This window comes from Odocoileus virginianus, chromosome 1 (genome assembly GCF_023699985.2).
Source record: "Odocoileus virginianus isolate 20LAN1187 ecotype Illinois chromosome 1, Ovbor_1.2, whole genome shotgun sequence".
NCBI lineage: Eukaryota > Metazoa > Chordata > Mammalia > Artiodactyla > Cervidae > Odocoileus > Odocoileus virginianus.
Genome location: NC_069674.1, coordinates 100,116,609 through 100,133,984, shown reverse-complemented (window position 1 = coordinate 100,133,984; position 17,376 = coordinate 100,116,609). Strand labels below are relative to the sequence as shown.

The window sequence follows — 17,376 nt, the reverse complement described above, 5'->3', positions numbered from 1 at the left end:
ACTGAGCCACCTGGGAAGCCCATTTTATACACAGAAGTGTATATTTGTCAATCCCAATCTCCCAGCTCATCTTACCCCCACTTCCCTCCTTAGTATCCATACATTCAATTTTTTATATCCTGTGTTTCCTGCTTTGCAAAAATATCATTTTTCTAGATTCCACATGTAAGTGATTTGCTTCTCTCTCTCTGACTTACTTCACTCTGTATGATGGTCTCTAGGTCTAGACACATCTCTGAAAATGGCACAATTTCATTCCTTTTTATGGTTTTGTAATATTCCACTGTATATTCCATTGTACCATATCTTATTTATTCCTGTGTTGACGGACATGGGCATTCCTTTCACATCCTGGCTATTGTAAATAGTGCTGCAATGAACACTGGGATACAAGTACCTTTCTGAATTACAGTTTTTCTCTGAGTTTATGCCCAGGAATGGGATTGCTGGGTCATATAGTAGTTCTAATTTTTCTATTTTAATGAATCTTCATATTGTTCTCCATAATGGTTGGATCAATTTATATTTCCATGGACAGTATAAAAGGGTTCCCTTTCCTCCACACCTATCCAGCATTTATTGTTTATATATTTTTTTGATGATGGGCATTCTGACCAGGGTGAGGCGATACTTCAATGTAGTTTTGATTTGCAATTTTCTAATAATTAGTAATGCTGAACATTTTTTCATGTGTGTTTTGACCATCTGTATGTCTTTTTTGGAGAAAAGTCTATTTAGTTCTTCCACCCATTTTTTTATATTGTTTGCATATTTTGGAGATTAACACCTTGTTAGTTGCTTCACTTGCAAATATTTTCTCCCATTCTTATCTTTCTTCTTCTTCATAGTTTCCTTTGCTCTACTTTGAGTTTATTTTTGTGTATGGTGTTAGGAGAATATTCTGATTGCATTCCTTTAGAATCTAGATGTAGCTATCTAGTTTTCCCAACACCACTTAGTGAAGAGACTGTCTTTTCTCCATTGTATATTCTTGCCTTCTTTGGCATAGATTAAGTGGCCATAGGTGCATGGGTTTATCTCTGGGCTTTCTCTTGTTATCTTGCTCCATTGATCTATATTTCTGTTTCTGTGCCAGTATCATACTATCTTGATAACTGCAGCTTTGTAGTATAGTCTGAAGTCAGGGAGCCTGATTCCTCCCACTCTATTTTTCTATCTCAAGATTGCTTTGGTTACCCAGAGAATTTTGCGTTTCCATGAAAATTATAAGTTTTTTGGTCTTAATTCTATGAAAAGTGCCATTGGTAATTTGACAGGGATTGCATTGTATCCGTAGATTTTGGGGGGGGGGGGTAGTACAGTCATTTTCACAATAATGGTTTTTCCAGTCCAAGAATATGATATGTCTTTCCATCTGCTTGTGTCATCTTTGATTTCTTTCACCAGTATCTTATAGTTTTCTGCATACAGGTCTTTTGTCTCTTTAGGCAGATCTATTCCCAGGCATTTCATTCTTTTTGTTGCAATGGTGAATGGGAGTGTTTCCTTAATTTCTTTCTGACCTTTTGTATGAAAAACATTTCTATGTATTAACTTTGTATTCTGCAATTTTAACAAATTCATTGGTTAGCTCTAAAAGAAGAACCTAGACTATTTGTAAATCATGGAGAAGGGAATGGCAACCCATTCCAGTATTCTTGCCTGGAGAGTCCCATGGACAGAGGAGCCTGGTGGGCTATGGTCCATGGGGTCACAGAGTCGGACATGACTGAAGCACACAACACATTCTTAAATCAAGTTCTTTAATGCATAACCTTGGACACCTAGAAAATCTCTAAGTGAGTGAAATATTAAACTGAAATGTGGTCACCCAATGCACACACACACACACACACACATATACATATATATATGTTTTTGCTTCTTATAGTGGCTAAATATATTGGCCATGATAGTGATTATATTTATTTTGCTAATTTATAAAGGTGAAAATGGATGTAGGGGACTGTAGACGGTTTTACGTGTGTATTTATGAGTTTTGTTAATTTGATGTGTATGAGATTCTGATACTCCTTTCCAGTTTTCTCTGTGAAATAGAAGTCAGTTAATTTGACTGAAAGTCATGAACCACATAGGTAGTCAAAGACTACTAAAGCAATAGTAGCAGAAAATTACAACTGAATGTAAGACAGTGATAGGTGTTTTTGTTTTCAAGAAAAGGAGTAGTCTTGTCTTTAAAACTCTAGTTTTTCCTTAATACAAAAAAGGATTGTGTAAGAAAAATCTTGAATATAAAAAATTACATACATTGGCGGAAAAAAAAACTATTTGTCTCAAACTAGAAATAATGAAATGGATTTAAATTTTGACAAAGTTCACTCAGTCTTGATGGGTTTACTTGTAAGAAAATTTAAAAAGTAGGACAGGGAGTTCATGAATCCTTTACTGCTAAATATAATATTAATGTAAATAATAGAATTTTAATAATAGGATTCTAATGTAAATATAGGATTTTATTTTCTATATATTAAAAGTTCAAGTTTATCTTGAACTCTTTAGTCTTCTCTTTACAAGTAGTAGTAAGTAGCTACTCTTTTATATTCTGTGTGATCTGTCTGCATTTTGGAAATTCCACATCCTAACAGAACAGTTTTCTGTCTTTTTTGATGACTTTGTCAAGTACTTTATTATTAGGCAACAAAAACATAACATTCCTCATTTCTGAAAAAGCTAAGATTTCTTTCAACTGTGTTATTTTCTTCTTATTTAGAATATTGTATTGTATTGTCAGTTTGCTTAACAGTTAGCCAACTTACTGTTTCTCAGGCACATCTGATCCTGTCTTAATAAATTATCTAATGTCCTCTGATAACTCTCTTGATTTTGTTTTCCCCTTTTATTCGGAAAAATAAAATTTTCAGGATTTTCATTACAAATAAAACTTCTTTGAACTCCTCCATAAGATCCCTGGAAATTCATGAAGATTTATTCTCTTGCCTTATAAAAAGAGGTGATGCCCCCAAATTGTTTTCTTGACATGTTCTGTATTTCTAGATTAGCTCAAGTATAGTGTAAGAACCAATCAAAAGACTAGTCAAATTAAAGGGTAAATTTTTATATAGACAAAATATTATTCACATATATGTTTCAGAGACTGTATGCATTATAAAATGAATTGGAAGGTCCTGGAGATGTGTCAGTGCTGTCATTGTCTATAATATGTTCTTACTCCCAGGAAGAACATTGATCAAATTCTTACAAAAAATTACATACTACATTTAGTAAAGAATTTTACTGTCTTCAGCTTTGACATTGTTAGTTACCACAATATATTAACCATAATCATTTAGTCTCATTGACAGATGACTCCTATTATCTTCTGAAGCTTGTCAAAAGGCTCACAGGTTAAAATTGTAGTATTCAACAAAGGACAATCTCAGAATTTCATGGGAAAGAATATACTTCGTACACTTAATTGACGATAGTCCAATGAATAGGCTCATGAGTAACAACTTTCAAGCATAAAGATGACATTGCTTGCACAACTGTCAGATATATTTGGGAACGAGTTGAGATTTTTCAAGACTCTTTTCTTTTTTCAGAGTGAGATGACTTCATGAAAGCAGACTGATGACCCAAGATGCAGCAGAAGAAGAAATATGTACATAAAGCTAAATGAATTGATATGAGAAGTTTAACTATAGTTATTTGGTCTGGAGTACTGACAGTATTTATTTGCTGACTGCCTATTTTCTGATGGTTTTGTGAAGAAGTCCTTTAGTTGGCATTAATAATTTATGTCTAGCTCTCTAACTCTCAACATCAAATGTAAGTTTCAACATCAAATGAAACATTTTAAAAAATGGCTCCTAACCTTCAGTGCCTCCTTCAGAATTTAGAACCAAATATTTTTACTGAGACTCCAAAGTTACTTGCATAGGTCAAAAAGAAGCTGTCTTCCTTTCAGTTCAGTTCAGTCGCTCTTTGCAACCCATGGACTGCAGCACGCCAGGCCTCCCTGTCCATCACCAACTCCCAGAGTTTACTCAAACTCATGTCCATTGAGTCGGTGATGCTATCCAACCATCTCAACCTCTGTCGTCCCCTTCTTCTCCGACCTTCAATCTTTCCCAGCATCAGGGTCTTTTCCAATGAGTCAGCTCTTCACATCAGGTGGCCAAAGTATTGGAGTTTCAGCTTCATCATCAGTCTTTTCAGTGAATATTCAGGACTTATTTCCATTAGGATGGACTGGTTGGATCTCCTTGCAGTCCAAGGGACTCTCAAGAGTCTTCTCCACACCACTGTTCAAAAGCTTCAATTCTCTGGCACTCAGCTTTCTTTATAGTCCAACTTTCACACCCATACATGATTACTGGAAAAACCATAGCCTTAACTAGACAGATCTTTGTTGGTAAAGTAATGTCTCTGCTTTATAATATGTTCTCTAGGTTGGTCATAACTTTTCTTCCAAGGAGTAAGCATCTTTTAATTTCATGGCTGCAGTCACAATCTGCAGTGATTTTGGAGCCCAAAATAATAATTTGTCACTGTTTCCACTGTTTCCCCATCTATTTGCCATGAAGTGATGGGGCCAGATGCCATGATCTTAGTTTTCTGAATGTTGAGTTTTAAGCCAACTTCTTCACTCTCCTCATTGACATTCATCAATAGGCTCTTTAGTTCTTCTTTGCTTTCTGCCATAAGAGTGGTATCATCTGCATATCTGAGGTTATTGATATTTCTCCCAGCAATCTTGATTCCAGCTTGGGCTTCATCCAGCCCAGCATTTCTCATGATGTACTCTGCATATAAGTTAAATAAGCAGGGTGACAATAAACAACCGTGATGTACTCCTTTTCCTATTTGAAACCACTCTGTTGTTCCATGTCCAGTTCTAACTTGCTTCCTGACTTGCATACAGGTTTCTCAAGAGGCCGGTGGTCTGGTATTTCTGTCTCTTGAAGAACTGTCCACAGTTTGTGGTGATCCACACAGTCAAAGGCTTTGGCATATCCATAAAGCAGAAATAGATGTTTTCCTGGAACTCTCTTGCTTTTTCGATGATCCAGCGGATGTTGGCAATTTGATCTCTGGTTCCTCTTCCTTTCACCACGTATCAAATTCTTATTAAAAGATTATGTCTTGCACCCCAACACTGAAGATTTTGACATTATCATACAAACTCACACCTGGGAGTCATATTTGAAAATGAATTACAATCAGATATGGAAATCCCATCATTAACAAGCAAGTACTGTATTTTATACGTGAAAGCAACGCCTACAATCCCACCTAGAAAAACTAGCCTGGTACCTATTTTATGGCTAAAGCCCCACAAGTCAGAAGCAACAAGACTTACTGCTGGCCAGGAACCTCAGCATACTTGGAACATAAAGTGGAAAAGAGTTCACCAGAATCTATAAGCCATGAGTGAAATAGGTTTTCTTGGGCTTGGGTGGATAGGTTTTCTTGGGCTTGGTTTCCTAATCTTGGGATAGAAGAAAATAATAGATCCTTTTAAATTATTTGAATCTTGACATTTCTTAATGAAAAAACTCAGCAAAATTTAATTCTTTGGCTCTACAGTTGCTCAGTACTGAACACTCAAGGAAGCATATGCAGACAGTTAATACCTTTGGCTGAACTATGTAAACAAACACTCCAAAGCATAATGAATCCAGCCTTCTGTGTGGATGATCAAAAATAAATCTCTAAAGGTTATTTATGATCAAAAGAATGGACTGTTAAGCAGAAATTATTAAAAATTTATAAATAAGGCAAAAGATGGGTGACAGGACCTCTCACTATCATACTGGAGTATTATTTAACAGACTAAACCAAAGATTATTTAATTATCTAAAGGAGTGTACTTATGTTTGACTTGGCTATTTTCTATTAATTAAACACTCAGTCTCCATGACACATATGCAAACCAGTAGAGAACAAATTTAAGAAAACTTCTGGCAAATTTACCAGTGACAGTGAACTTTGAGGGAAGAAAGAATCTTTTATTAAGCATCACCTAAGTGTCAAAAACTATACATTACTCATTTAGTCATAAAAACAACCTTGAGTGATAGGTCTTATTATCCTCTTTTTCCAAGTAAGAAAGTTGAAGTTCAACAGGTAAAACAATTTGCCACATTGTTTAGCTAGTAAATGGTGGATCCAGGTGTCAAACCCTGAATGTTCTTTCAAAGCCTACGCTTTTCTTTTGTTTTTTTACTACATTATTCTACTCCCATAGTAAAAACTTTTCACTAACAACCACAAAGTTATACCTGCCACTTCTGCAAACCAAAAATGATATCTAAATGTCACCTCAAAAAATATGCTAGTTAGAAAAGCAGAATTTCATGGTGGGAAATGTAAGTTTATATTCTGTGTGCACAGAATAAAAGATCTATGAGTCATCTCCTGCAACCCACTAAGTATTTAGCTGAAGACTGCTCTTCATCATCTAGCTAGATGGCAATTAGAAGCGTGTGAGACAAAGTATCCCTTAGGAAAAACTGGCTAAAGAATAAATCATTTAAAGTGCTTTACAGACATTACCTAATACATTTTCACACAGCTCTGCGAGCTCCACAGCATTATACACGAAGCGATCCTAATTTGTTTATGGACATTCAGAGGTGAGAGTGTGTAAAGTGGAAGGCCAGGACACTGCTAACAACATTAGACTTACCTGAGGCCTTGGGCAGTTTTGTCTGTTTCAGCTGAAACACCACTAAGTCAATTAACCTCCACTGTTTTCCTTAACCTGTTTAATGAAAATGTCAGTACCACTTGGCCAGAAGGCTGTGTGAAACCAGGCAGGTCATTTAGAATTTTTTTCTTCTCTTTAAGTTGCCCCACTCTGATCTGATCAATGGTTAACATCTTTCACCTTAGAAACAATGCGGAGATATTCATATTTGCCTTCCCTAAGGGGTTTTTTTCAAAGCAGTGAACTGTGAATTTCCAGATAATTTAAAACAACTACTCTACAGAAAGGAGAATTTGTCTCAGCCACTGAGTAAGACTCAGGGCAAAATTATTGTTATACTATCATCCTTGTCTCCCTTTTTTATTTGTTAACTGTTGATAGGAAACATTGATTTCACCTGAGAAAAACCTGTGTAATTTGGGAATAAAGTGGATGATACATGTTTCTGTCCTGCAGAAAGGGTACTGAAGATGGCGGAGGTGTAGGGCAAAATTTCACATGTGAAAATTTAATATGTATTAATAAACTGTCTTTGTAAATACAAAGAAACTTTGATGTAAATACAAAGAAACTGAAGAACTGTTCTGACGATCTTTCCCACGTAGGGAAGTGATCCCTGAAGCCACCAGTTGCTCAAGCAGAAACAGAAGTCACCCCTGATTCTCCTCCCCCCTTTTCCCACAAGCAAGCCACTGGCATGTTCTGTCAGGCTTTACTATTAAAACCTCTCTGATCTGTCCACATTTTTTCCCCTATCTCTTCTGCTTTCACCTTTGTTCAAACAGTGAAGTGGATGATTCTACCAGGGTAGGGAATGAAGAGCTTTCTCAACAGTACAGATAACTGTGGAAAACACCACAATTGGTAGCAGAAGAAAAGTTCAAAGAGATGCTGAAATGGTGTGAGAACCAGAATTGGGATAAACAGAGAATTTAGACAGAAAGGACCTGAGACTTTAAGGTTGACTTCCAGCTGTTTCCCAATCTGAAGATAAGAAGGACAGGTATGAATAGACTGTGAATTCAGGATATGTTTCTTACACATTATATTGAAGACTACAATATTGTGTATAAACTTTTACTTTATGCAATTTCCAAATGATTACTGAGATCTGTATAATTTTTAAGGTGAAATCTTCCAGATTTAAAAAAAAGCAAAAATTAAAAGCATGTAATAAAATAACGGTGTAATACTTCATAATTTCTTACTATTTTGTATCAGCTTTTTTGACATTTGAATACACACAAATCAGATGGCTTTTGTTTTGTTTGGGGTACACTCAGTCAAAAAATCAAAAGGCCAATATTAAAATTCATTGTGATAAAAACAAGTTTTTCAGTCTTGCATAGGAAATTGTTCATTTGTTCAAACAAGCTAAATTCACTTTGGAAAATACATCTGTATCCTATAGTCTTAAAAATTCTAAGAAAGGTGTCTCAATTTTTTCCAATGTTCTTCATTAAATGATCTTCAATCTGAACTTAAGAAATATTAATATTTATTAAGTTCAAGGCATTGTATGAAAATATAATTTTTAGAAGAGAATATAGCATGACTTTCATACAGACATAAAATTAACGTGTCAAAGCTTTAATTTAATTCATTAATTAATGAATGAAGCAGAAAGATATTACAATTGGTTCAAAGAGAATTCAAAGAATCACATATATCCAGGCATTAGGAATGGGGAAATAAATTTGCTTAACAAATTTAAAACTTCAAAACTACTCAATATCCACAGAGCAATAATCAAATGAATCCCAATGAGATACAATTTGCATTTCTATGGACAAGAATCATTTGCATTACTATAAGTATTATATAACTTACAGAAATGCAAAATAATTCAAAGACAATAAAAGACTCAGAAACCAGACAGAATCAGATAATTTGGACAATGCCCAATTTCCCATTGAAGACAACCCTAATATCTTGGTCTATTTCTAAGTCTTTCACAAGTTTTCCCTACAAATAAAACAAAAAGTACTAATTCCCTGTGCCCCAATGCACAAAATCTGGAGGGAAAGGAATGAAGAAGAGGGAGATAAACACAATAACTGAATAGATTACAAGGCACAGTGGGATATAGTCCAAAAGAACTGATAGTTTCCCAATAGACACAACATGCACAAGGAAGGAAGATACCATACCTACTCTGATTGGGTGCTGTCTGGTGCCGAATGCATATTGAAGCATACACAGAAACAAAAGTACTCTGACAAACCCCGTGCAGGGAAAGAGTGATATTCCCACAGGGAGCCTTGGCGAAGAGGCAAAACACTGCAGGTTTTTACAGAAGAAAGTTCTTTTGACTGTGTTAATCATTTCACAAAGTATGGTTATATCAAATCATTACTTTGTACCCTATAAACAATTTTATTTGTCAATTATACCTTACTAAGGCTGAAGGTGGGGGAAGAAGAAAGGTTTTAAATAAATAGAATATGAGGTACAAGAGAAAAAGTATTCAAGCTAAGGGAATAATATTAAGAAAAAAGCAACAGATACATAATGTTTTCTGGCTTGTACTTTAGTATGGCTGGATAATATGAGAGCTAAAGAAAGTAGTATAGGTAAAGTAATAGGAGTAGAAGTCAGTTTTCAAGTATTTAAAGAACCAATAAATAGAAAACATCAGGCCAGAAGTTTGACAGTTAAGGGAGAAGAGATTGTGTGGTGAATTAAGGAAGATGCTTTAAATAGGAAGTATTTGAGCTTACACCCTGGGTAAACAGTGAAGAGGGAGCAATTTATAGGTAAAAATAAAGAAGGGAAACTTATGATACCAGATTCTCAAATGAAATTTTACTGATACAATCAAGGACACAGATAAAAGAAGAGAAAAAAAATTGGGAAAAGAAGAGAAAGAATTTCTCAAGTCAGAATGGAAGCATAGTTAATTACACAGTATTGCATATTTGCAAGTTGTTAAGAAAGCAGATCTTAAAAGTTCTAAACATAAGAAAAAAAATCCTGTAACCATGTATGTATGTTGTTATTGTTTAGTCACTCAGGCATGTCCAACTCTTTTGCAACCCCATGAACTGTAGCCTGCCAGGCTCTTCTGCTGGGATTTTCTGGGCAAAAATACTAGAGTGGTTTGCCATTTCCTACTCCAGGGAATCTTCCCGACCCAGGTATCGAGCTCACATCTCTACATTTCTTATATTGCAGGCAGATTCTTCATGTATGTATGCATGGTTACAAATGTTAACCAGTTATGATTTTGCAGCATATACAATTATCAAATCACATTGTATGCTAGAAACTAATACAATGCCAAATGTGAATTATACCAATTTTAAAATCCCAACAAAATGGACACAGTAGAGCAGGAAGAGTTTATATCAAAATATTCTCACCTCAGAACTGTGCTTCTCCTATGGTGCTGGTCCTTTTCAAGCCTGTTTCCTCTCTTCTTTATCCTCATGACCTCCTGTGGTACAACAGGAAATAGATATTTGGTTAAAAAAGAAAAAAAAAAACAGAAGGGAAGGAATAAAGTGTGGTCAGTATTTTTCATTTTGTCTCCTATTAGATCGCTTCTTTCTTTTTATCCTATTATTAGCATTGAGGTAATCTGCTGAGCATTAGTTAACATTCTGGCAAATAAACATGGAGCCACTAACTAGTTTTTAGCATTATTATATTTAAGAAAGTTCAGTCTGGTTAGAGGAATGGCAGGAAGCTGTAAGATTGAATATTTGAGCCAGACATGAGGGAGAAAAGTTTAAAGCATAAAAAATCCCAGCAAGACATCATGCTTTAAGCAAGGCAACAACAAGGGAATGGAGAGGAGGCAACATATTAGAGCTATTTAGAAGGCAGAATGGGAGTAGAGCAAGCGAAGACTGAAAAGTCAACACTATTCTTCCTAGAGCTTGTCAGAGAAGGAACTGGATGGAGAGTTAAACAGAAAGAAATACAGTCCATGGATGGCATTCACTAACAAGATAGTTCTTGGTAGAAGGGAAATGTCCAGGAGAGAGGAAGAGTTTAAAGAAGACACAGAAAGAGAATGACTGACATAGGGATAACTGATGGAGTCATCAACACACCCAATAAAGGGCGACAGGAAGAGATTCAGAGCAGAGAAGGATTAGCTTTAAACTGGACGGAAGGATATGCAGATGACACCACCCTTATGGCAGAAAGCGAAGAACTAAAGAGCCTCTTGATGAAAGTGAAAGAGGAGAGTGAAAGAGTTGGCTTAAAGCTCAACATTCGGAAAACTAAGATCATGGCATCTGGTCCCATCACTTCATGGCAAATAGATGGGGAAACAATGGAAACTTTGTGAGAGACTATTTTTGGGCTCCAAAATCAGATGGAGAGTACAGCCATGAAATTAAAAGATGCTTGCTCCTTGAAAGAAAAGTTATGACCAACCTAGACAGCATATTAAAAAGCAGAGCCATGACTTTGCCAAAAAAGGCCCATCTAGTCAAAGCTATGGTTTTTCAAAGAGTCATGTATGGGTGTGAGAGTTGGACTATAGAGAAAGCTGAGCACCAAAGAATTGATACTTTTGAACTGTGATGTGGAGAAGACTCTTGAGAGTCCCTTGGACTGCAAAGAGATCCAACTAGTCAGTCCATCCTAAATGAAATCAGTCCTGAATATTCATTGGAAGGACTGATGATGAAACTGAAACTCCAATACTCTGGCCACCTGATGCAAAGAACTGACTATTTAGAAAAGACCCTGATGCTGGAAAAGATTGAATGTGGGAGGAGAGATGGTTGAGGATGAGATGGTTGGATGGCATCACCGTCTCAAATGACACGAGTTTGAGTAAGCTCTGGGAGTTGGTGATGGACAGGGAAGCCTGGCGTGCTGCAGTCCATGGGGTCACAAGAGTTGGACACAGCTGAGTGGCTTAACTGAACTGGAGGGAAGGAAGGGGGGGGCACAAGTTATTTACAACATTTCAGAAAGCCTTCTGGAAATTGCAATTAAATAAAATGTCAAGTTTTTTTACTTTTGGCAGGCATTAAATCAACCCTGCAGGCCAACACTGGTTATCATGTGCTGATCAGAAATTCTAATTTGCTGTTGATGATATCATAGAAATTTCCAAGATGTGATTTGGTAGACCGTATACTGTTAGCAGAGTTATTTGTTTTTTGTTGTTTTTTTTTTTACAATATCTGATTTAATTCTCCCAGGATGTGATCAACCTTGGATCAGAAGAACGACAGCCAAAATTAAGCAACCACTTCCAGGGAACAGTGCCTAGTGTTTGTACACTTATTTAGCTTTATTGCTTATTAGCATTACATCCATGACAGTGATGTATGTGATTTCATTTAAGTGACAAAAATCTTTCAAGATATGGGGTCCATAGATAAAAACATAATAAAAAGAATCCTTGGATGAAAAGAACTGGGATGACAAGATCTCTACAGTCCCATCATATCGAACATTCTATCACTTTAAGAGGGACCTATAAATACAAGTTCAGGAATGGATAAATGGGAAAGTTGCACAGAGCACCAGAAAACACCCTAACTAATCAGTAACTCACTCAAGTAGAAAAGGAAGCAAATGTAAATAACCATTCCACATGGAAGGTAGCACAGGAGTACCCAGAAAACTAAATAAATAATAAAATGGGGGGAATAAGGAGCGTTTAACAAAGGCAAAGGAGTGCTCCTTTTTTTGATAACCACATTCACCAACTTCAGGAGCATGAATGATGATGGTTCCGAGAACACATTTTGACGTCTGGCCCAACCACCTAGACAGCCTTCGTGTAAATGGAAAAAAGTGGAGTTCTTTTCTCAGCAACACCTACATTAAGCGAGGCTTGTTTTGTACCTTCTGCTCTGTTCATTCCAGAAGGGAGTGGTAACCCACTCCAGTATTCTTACCTGGTGAATCTCATGGACAGAGGAAGATGGTGGGCTCGAAGTTCATGGGGGTCTCAACGAGTCGGACTTGACTGAAGCAACTAAACACTCTGTACTTTAATATACTTTCGCTCACTGGAACTGGGTAAACCCAGGACTTTTTTTTTTTCCCCCCCGTTTTCAAGAGAAATGGGCTTCCGAGCAGTGAGTTAAGAGTTAAGACTGGTCATCCAGGTGGGTTGGATGCTAAGGCTGTCCGCAGTATCCAGACTGACCACAGAGCCCCGGTGACATCGGGGTGGCCTTCGCATCCTGCTAGGCAGGTTTAGGGAGTAGAAAGCTCGTTAAAGGGTGTGTTGTAGAAGGAAGGAGGGGAACGATGTGTGCTTTTCTTCCGGAACAGTACTTCTATTGCCCCAACCTGGGCTCAGGTTGCCGCCAGTAAGCTAATTAAAAGCCCAGGAGTCGCGCTCGGGCCAGGGTGGAAGCCTGGTCCCCTCTCCTCACGTCGCCCATGTCTCTGCCGCCACCGCCGCCGCCTGCCGCGGGTGACCCGGTGACCCAGGCGGACAGTCTGGGGTCCGTGACCCCGGAGGACTGGGCAGCCGGACCCCCCTCGCAAGCGCAGCCTCTATTAAGACAGGAGGCTAAAGGGGAGGAGGAGGAAGGGGAGGAGACAGGCGTCCGGGGCGCCTGGGGGACCGGCACGGCGGAGCAGCGGCGGCGGGGCTGGGGGGAGGCCGCCGAGGCGGCCGCGGCCGAGGAGGGGCAGGGAGAGGCCGGGGGCGCCGCGGGGTCAGTGTCCCCGGCGGGAGGCGCGGGTGGCGGCCGCGAGAGCTGGCGGCGGCTCCTCGCCTGGCTGCGGCGGCGGCAGCCCCAGTGCTGCCCCTGTGCGGCGCCCCTTCCCCGCTCCGCCGCGCACTGTTGTCATGGAGGAACCAAGATGGCGGCTCTGGCCTACAACCTGGGCAAGCGGGAGATCAACCACTACTTCAGCGTGAGGAGCGCCAAGGTACTGGCGCTGGTGGCCGTGCTGCTGCTCGCGGTGTGCCACCTCGCCTCCCGCCGCTACCGAGGTGAGCGGGCCCTCCCCCTGCCCGGGCCGGCCGGGGCGGGCGGAGGCGACGCGGAGGCTGGAGGCCGCCCCCCTCGCCCGACACACGCCCACGCTCACGCGGCCGCCCGCCGGCGCGCCCAGCGGGCGGGGCAGGCGGTACCCCCGCGTGCCCCGAGGTGGCCCGGGCGGCGGGCCAGGCGCCCCCGGCCGCCCGAGCGGACCCCAGTTCAGGCGGCCCCGGCCCGAGGGCCCGTGGTCCTGGGCACCGCCCCCACTCCGAGCCTCCAGGGCTGGAGTCGGGGGCGCCCGCCGGGGCCGGGCCCAGCGGGTAGCGGGGGTTCCGGCTCCTGCGCGGGCTGGGCCGGGGGAGACGCGGCAGGCCCGGGGCTCGCGTGCAGGAGGCGAGCAGGCGGCCCTCGGGGGGCCAGCCCAGGGCGCCTGCAGGCCAAGGCCGCCCGGCACGGGGGCACCTCCGCTCTAAGCGGGGTCGCCCAGTTCTGCGCCTGAGGTGTTCGGCTTTTTAGCCTTTGTTTTATCCCATGTCTGCCCCTGGAACAGCGGGGCCAAACTGTTGGACAGCGGCAAGGGCCGCCCCATTTTCTTTTGCCGCCGAGTTGACAGCTGGCAGAAGATGCCCTTGGCCAAATGGAGGAGGTATCACCCAGGCTTTGTGATTCAGAAACATTTAAAGGGGTCTGGTTGCACACTTTTTACAAAGTGAAGCCACTGGTGCCGATATCAGAAAAGAGCTCATGGGTTGACAGTTGAGGTGGGCAATGAAAACAAATTGGAAGCCGTCTGAGGAGGCCTTCGCTGTGGGTTTTGAAATTGGTGCAAAGAGTAAGGAAATATGACCTCATTATTTCAGAACGTCTTATTCTTCAGTAATCAAGGGATATTTACTTGTCCTTCTTGATTGATTTTTTTTTCCCTTTAATTCTCTCTCTAAGAATGTTACTAGGTTAGAGGTTGACAGGCTGAGGGAAATTAACAAAGACAGGATCTCTTGTTTGTGGTTCTTATAGTTTTGAAGCCATTATCTGGACACCTCTTGGTGATTGTGAGATAACTGGTCAAGAGGTAATGTGTAATAGGTGCGCATTTAAGGTGTTTCCCCTTTAGCTTCACACCTACTTTTGCAAAATATCCAGTAAAGGGGGCACTGGAATCTGAACTCTCTTCTCATTTTAGGAAATCTTTAAAAGTAAAGGGTATTTTGATCAGTTGTGCTGTTTTTTTTTTGTTGTTGTTTTTTTTTTCTGCAATGCTTGGGAATTAAAAATCTTATACTCTAGTACTGTACTGGATGAATCGCCCTTAATATAAATACACGAAATCGATTGAAAAAGATAAATTGCTTATACCCTCTTGGCCTTTCTCCTCCAGCTTCCCATAGATCACATTCGCATGACCTGGCAAGACTTTGGTTCATTTGCTGTAAGAGAAGTCCAACACTTTGAAATACAAAATAAAGCTAGCAATTTGATGCCTTCATGTATTGTCATTTTAAAGAAAATTTTCTGACCGCCGACATTTTATGCTATTTTTATGCTATTTTATACTGTTATGATAGTAATCTAACTCAATTTTATGTGTGTTATAGTGGAGACAACTTTTATAACTGTGTACTGTGGTCCTCCTGTAAGTTAAACATCTAGTCCCCCCCCACCTCCCTTTTTTAATTGTGCTTTTATCTTTTGATAAACGTGAATCCTAATTGCTGTATTTAGATTATAAATTTCATCCGTTCAAGATCTGTCCTCAGCAGGGAAAATAGAATGTCAGATGTAGCAATCTGGGATTGTTTCTAAAGCTCATCATCAGCTTCTGTAGGTTTTTCAGTGTCCTGAGTGTGAGGCAGTACACCTGGTGTGTGGACATGCCCAAGCAGAACGTCAGGAACTTGAGCCAGAGACTGTTTGGGGAAAAAAAGGATCTTACCAGAAACTTCTTAGCCAGCCTCATGCTTTAGCAGTGTGAAACAGTCAGATGCAATGCTTTTCACACAAGGATAATCAAGCACTTGAATCACAGCATCATAAATCTTTAGAATAAGGAAGGACCTTATATTACATATAGAGGTTTAGGCTGTGTATTAAAATCTCCAGTGTGTGAGTATGGGTTTGCCTCTGGCCAGGGGAGTGAATGCAGTTGAAATACACAAATTCAGTATCTCTTGTTTTACAAACTAAAGAAAGTAAAAAATTGCACACTACAGAAAGCAAAGCTTGGCAAAACTACATGCTATCATTGAGCACTTATTATATGCCAGGTGCTGTTCTACTAAGGGTTTTAAATCTTAACTCATTTTGTCTTTGCAACCAGCCTGTGGGTAGATACAATTACTAGATTTCAATCTTCCCACTTCCCGCCCCCACCATTTTTAATATCTGTAATCAAGATGAGTTTTTAAAACTTTGATTGCATGTCAAAGTTTAATTGATAACATTTTTCCTACTGTTATATAAAATAATGGTGTATTTTATAATCAGTGGTCTTAGATTCAGAGAATTGCAGTATTATTTGTATTTTAAAGATGAGGCATGAGGGGTTAAGTTGCCTAAAGACACACAATTAGTCTGAGCTAGGATTTAAAACCAGTTAGTCGTGTCTCATACCATTATGTTATATTCTGCCCTTCTGGAGCCTCTTAGACAGTAGTAATATATAAAAGGAGTGAGAAAGCGTTTTCTGTCAGAACATGGGTTAAATCATTTAGAAATACCAATTCAGCCTCACAGTACCAGCCAAGAATTGTCTTATTCATTTTGTAATAAATGGTGATTTTCTAGAAGTTACATGTCTAAAACTTCAAAATCTTACCTGTTTACGTGTTCCTTTAAATCCTGGTTCAGATGTCACCAGCATAGAAGTAGAAATTAGGAATTCAGTGTTTCTACAGTTACTAGTACATGCTTACCATGTTGTATTATAATAATTTATATCTGACTTCCCCACAGACTTTGAGCTTCCAAGGGTATTTTATTCATCCTTAAATCATCAGAGCTTAACACAGAGTAGGAACTCCCTAACAGTTATTAGATAAACAGATTTTTGAAGTCCTTATTTCCTTCTCTTTGCCTCCCTGCATTTGGTTCTTTTGGTTTTAATTGAATTTCATGTTCTAAGAGCATATTCTGATCTTAACTTTAGAAAGTAGTGTTTTGTGGGGTTTTTTTTTCATTAATATTATTTCACATAATATTAAAAAATGACATTTTTTAAAGTAGTTATTCTTTTACTTACATTTTCTCTAAATTTTACCGTTATGGAATCACAAGATATGTATTAATATTGTGATTACAGACTAAAAGCATCATTTCTGGGATAAGAAACCAATATCAGTAGCCTTAAGAGTAGTTCCAATCTGGTTAAATTTAGATTTTTTAATTGATAAAGTTAACTTGCTTCAAATGTCTTAGTTTTGTTGAATTCTAATTCCTTTCTGTCATAGGCATATTTAATGCAAATATGAAATAATACTGCATGGTTTGGAAAAAATGAGTTCAAAGCTTCAGAAATTAAAACAAGAAGCAGCATTAGGTCTCTCAGGCTTTTCCTTCTTTGGCTGCTAGAAAAATCTACATGACACTGCTTGTAAAGAGGCACTACTAGCTTATCTAAAGAAAATTGTAAATGGTGACTTTTCAACACAGACAGAAGTATAACTTGCTAAATTTTGGGCAAATAAGATATTTTGCAGATCACATTGTAAAGTTTATGATCTGGTATTTTCATGGTTGATAATAAGAAACATACAGCTTTATCAAGATGATTCAGTCTAAAGGTACGGT

At 39.1% G+C, this 17,376-nt stretch overlaps 1 protein-coding gene and 1 long non-coding RNA gene across 8 annotated transcripts in view; one reads left to right on the top strand and one right to left on the bottom strand.

Moving 5' to 3' along the window:
• LOC139036325 (uncharacterized) overlaps positions 1 to 12,822 on the bottom strand; it is a 92,573-nt gene extending 79,751 nt beyond the window's left edge. For all 4 annotated transcript variants that reach the window (XR_011489056.1, XR_011489057.1, XR_011489058.1 and 1 more), the window contains exons 1-2: positions 12,547 to 12,822; positions 10,036 to 10,109 (exon numbers count right to left, since the gene is read on the bottom strand). This is a non-coding gene — a long non-coding RNA (uncharacterized lncRNA). The remainder of the gene's footprint in view (positions 1 to 10,035; positions 10,110 to 12,546) is intronic.
• A 217-nt stretch (positions 12,823 to 13,039) lies between these two features.
• Positions 13,040 to 17,376, top strand: part of CASD1 (CAS1 domain containing 1) — a 53,420-nt gene continuing 49,083 nt past the window's right edge. For 3 of the 4 annotated variants that reach the window (XM_020913784.2, XM_020913783.2, XM_020913782.2), the window contains exon 1: positions 13,040 to 13,601. In XM_020913784.2, the coding sequence (XP_020769443.2) occupies positions 13,040 to 13,601 (562 nt within the window). Of the gene's footprint in view, positions 13,602 to 14,008; positions 14,237 to 17,376 lie in introns of those variants that run through there. The other variant, XM_070471492.1, reaches the window with a different exon arrangement.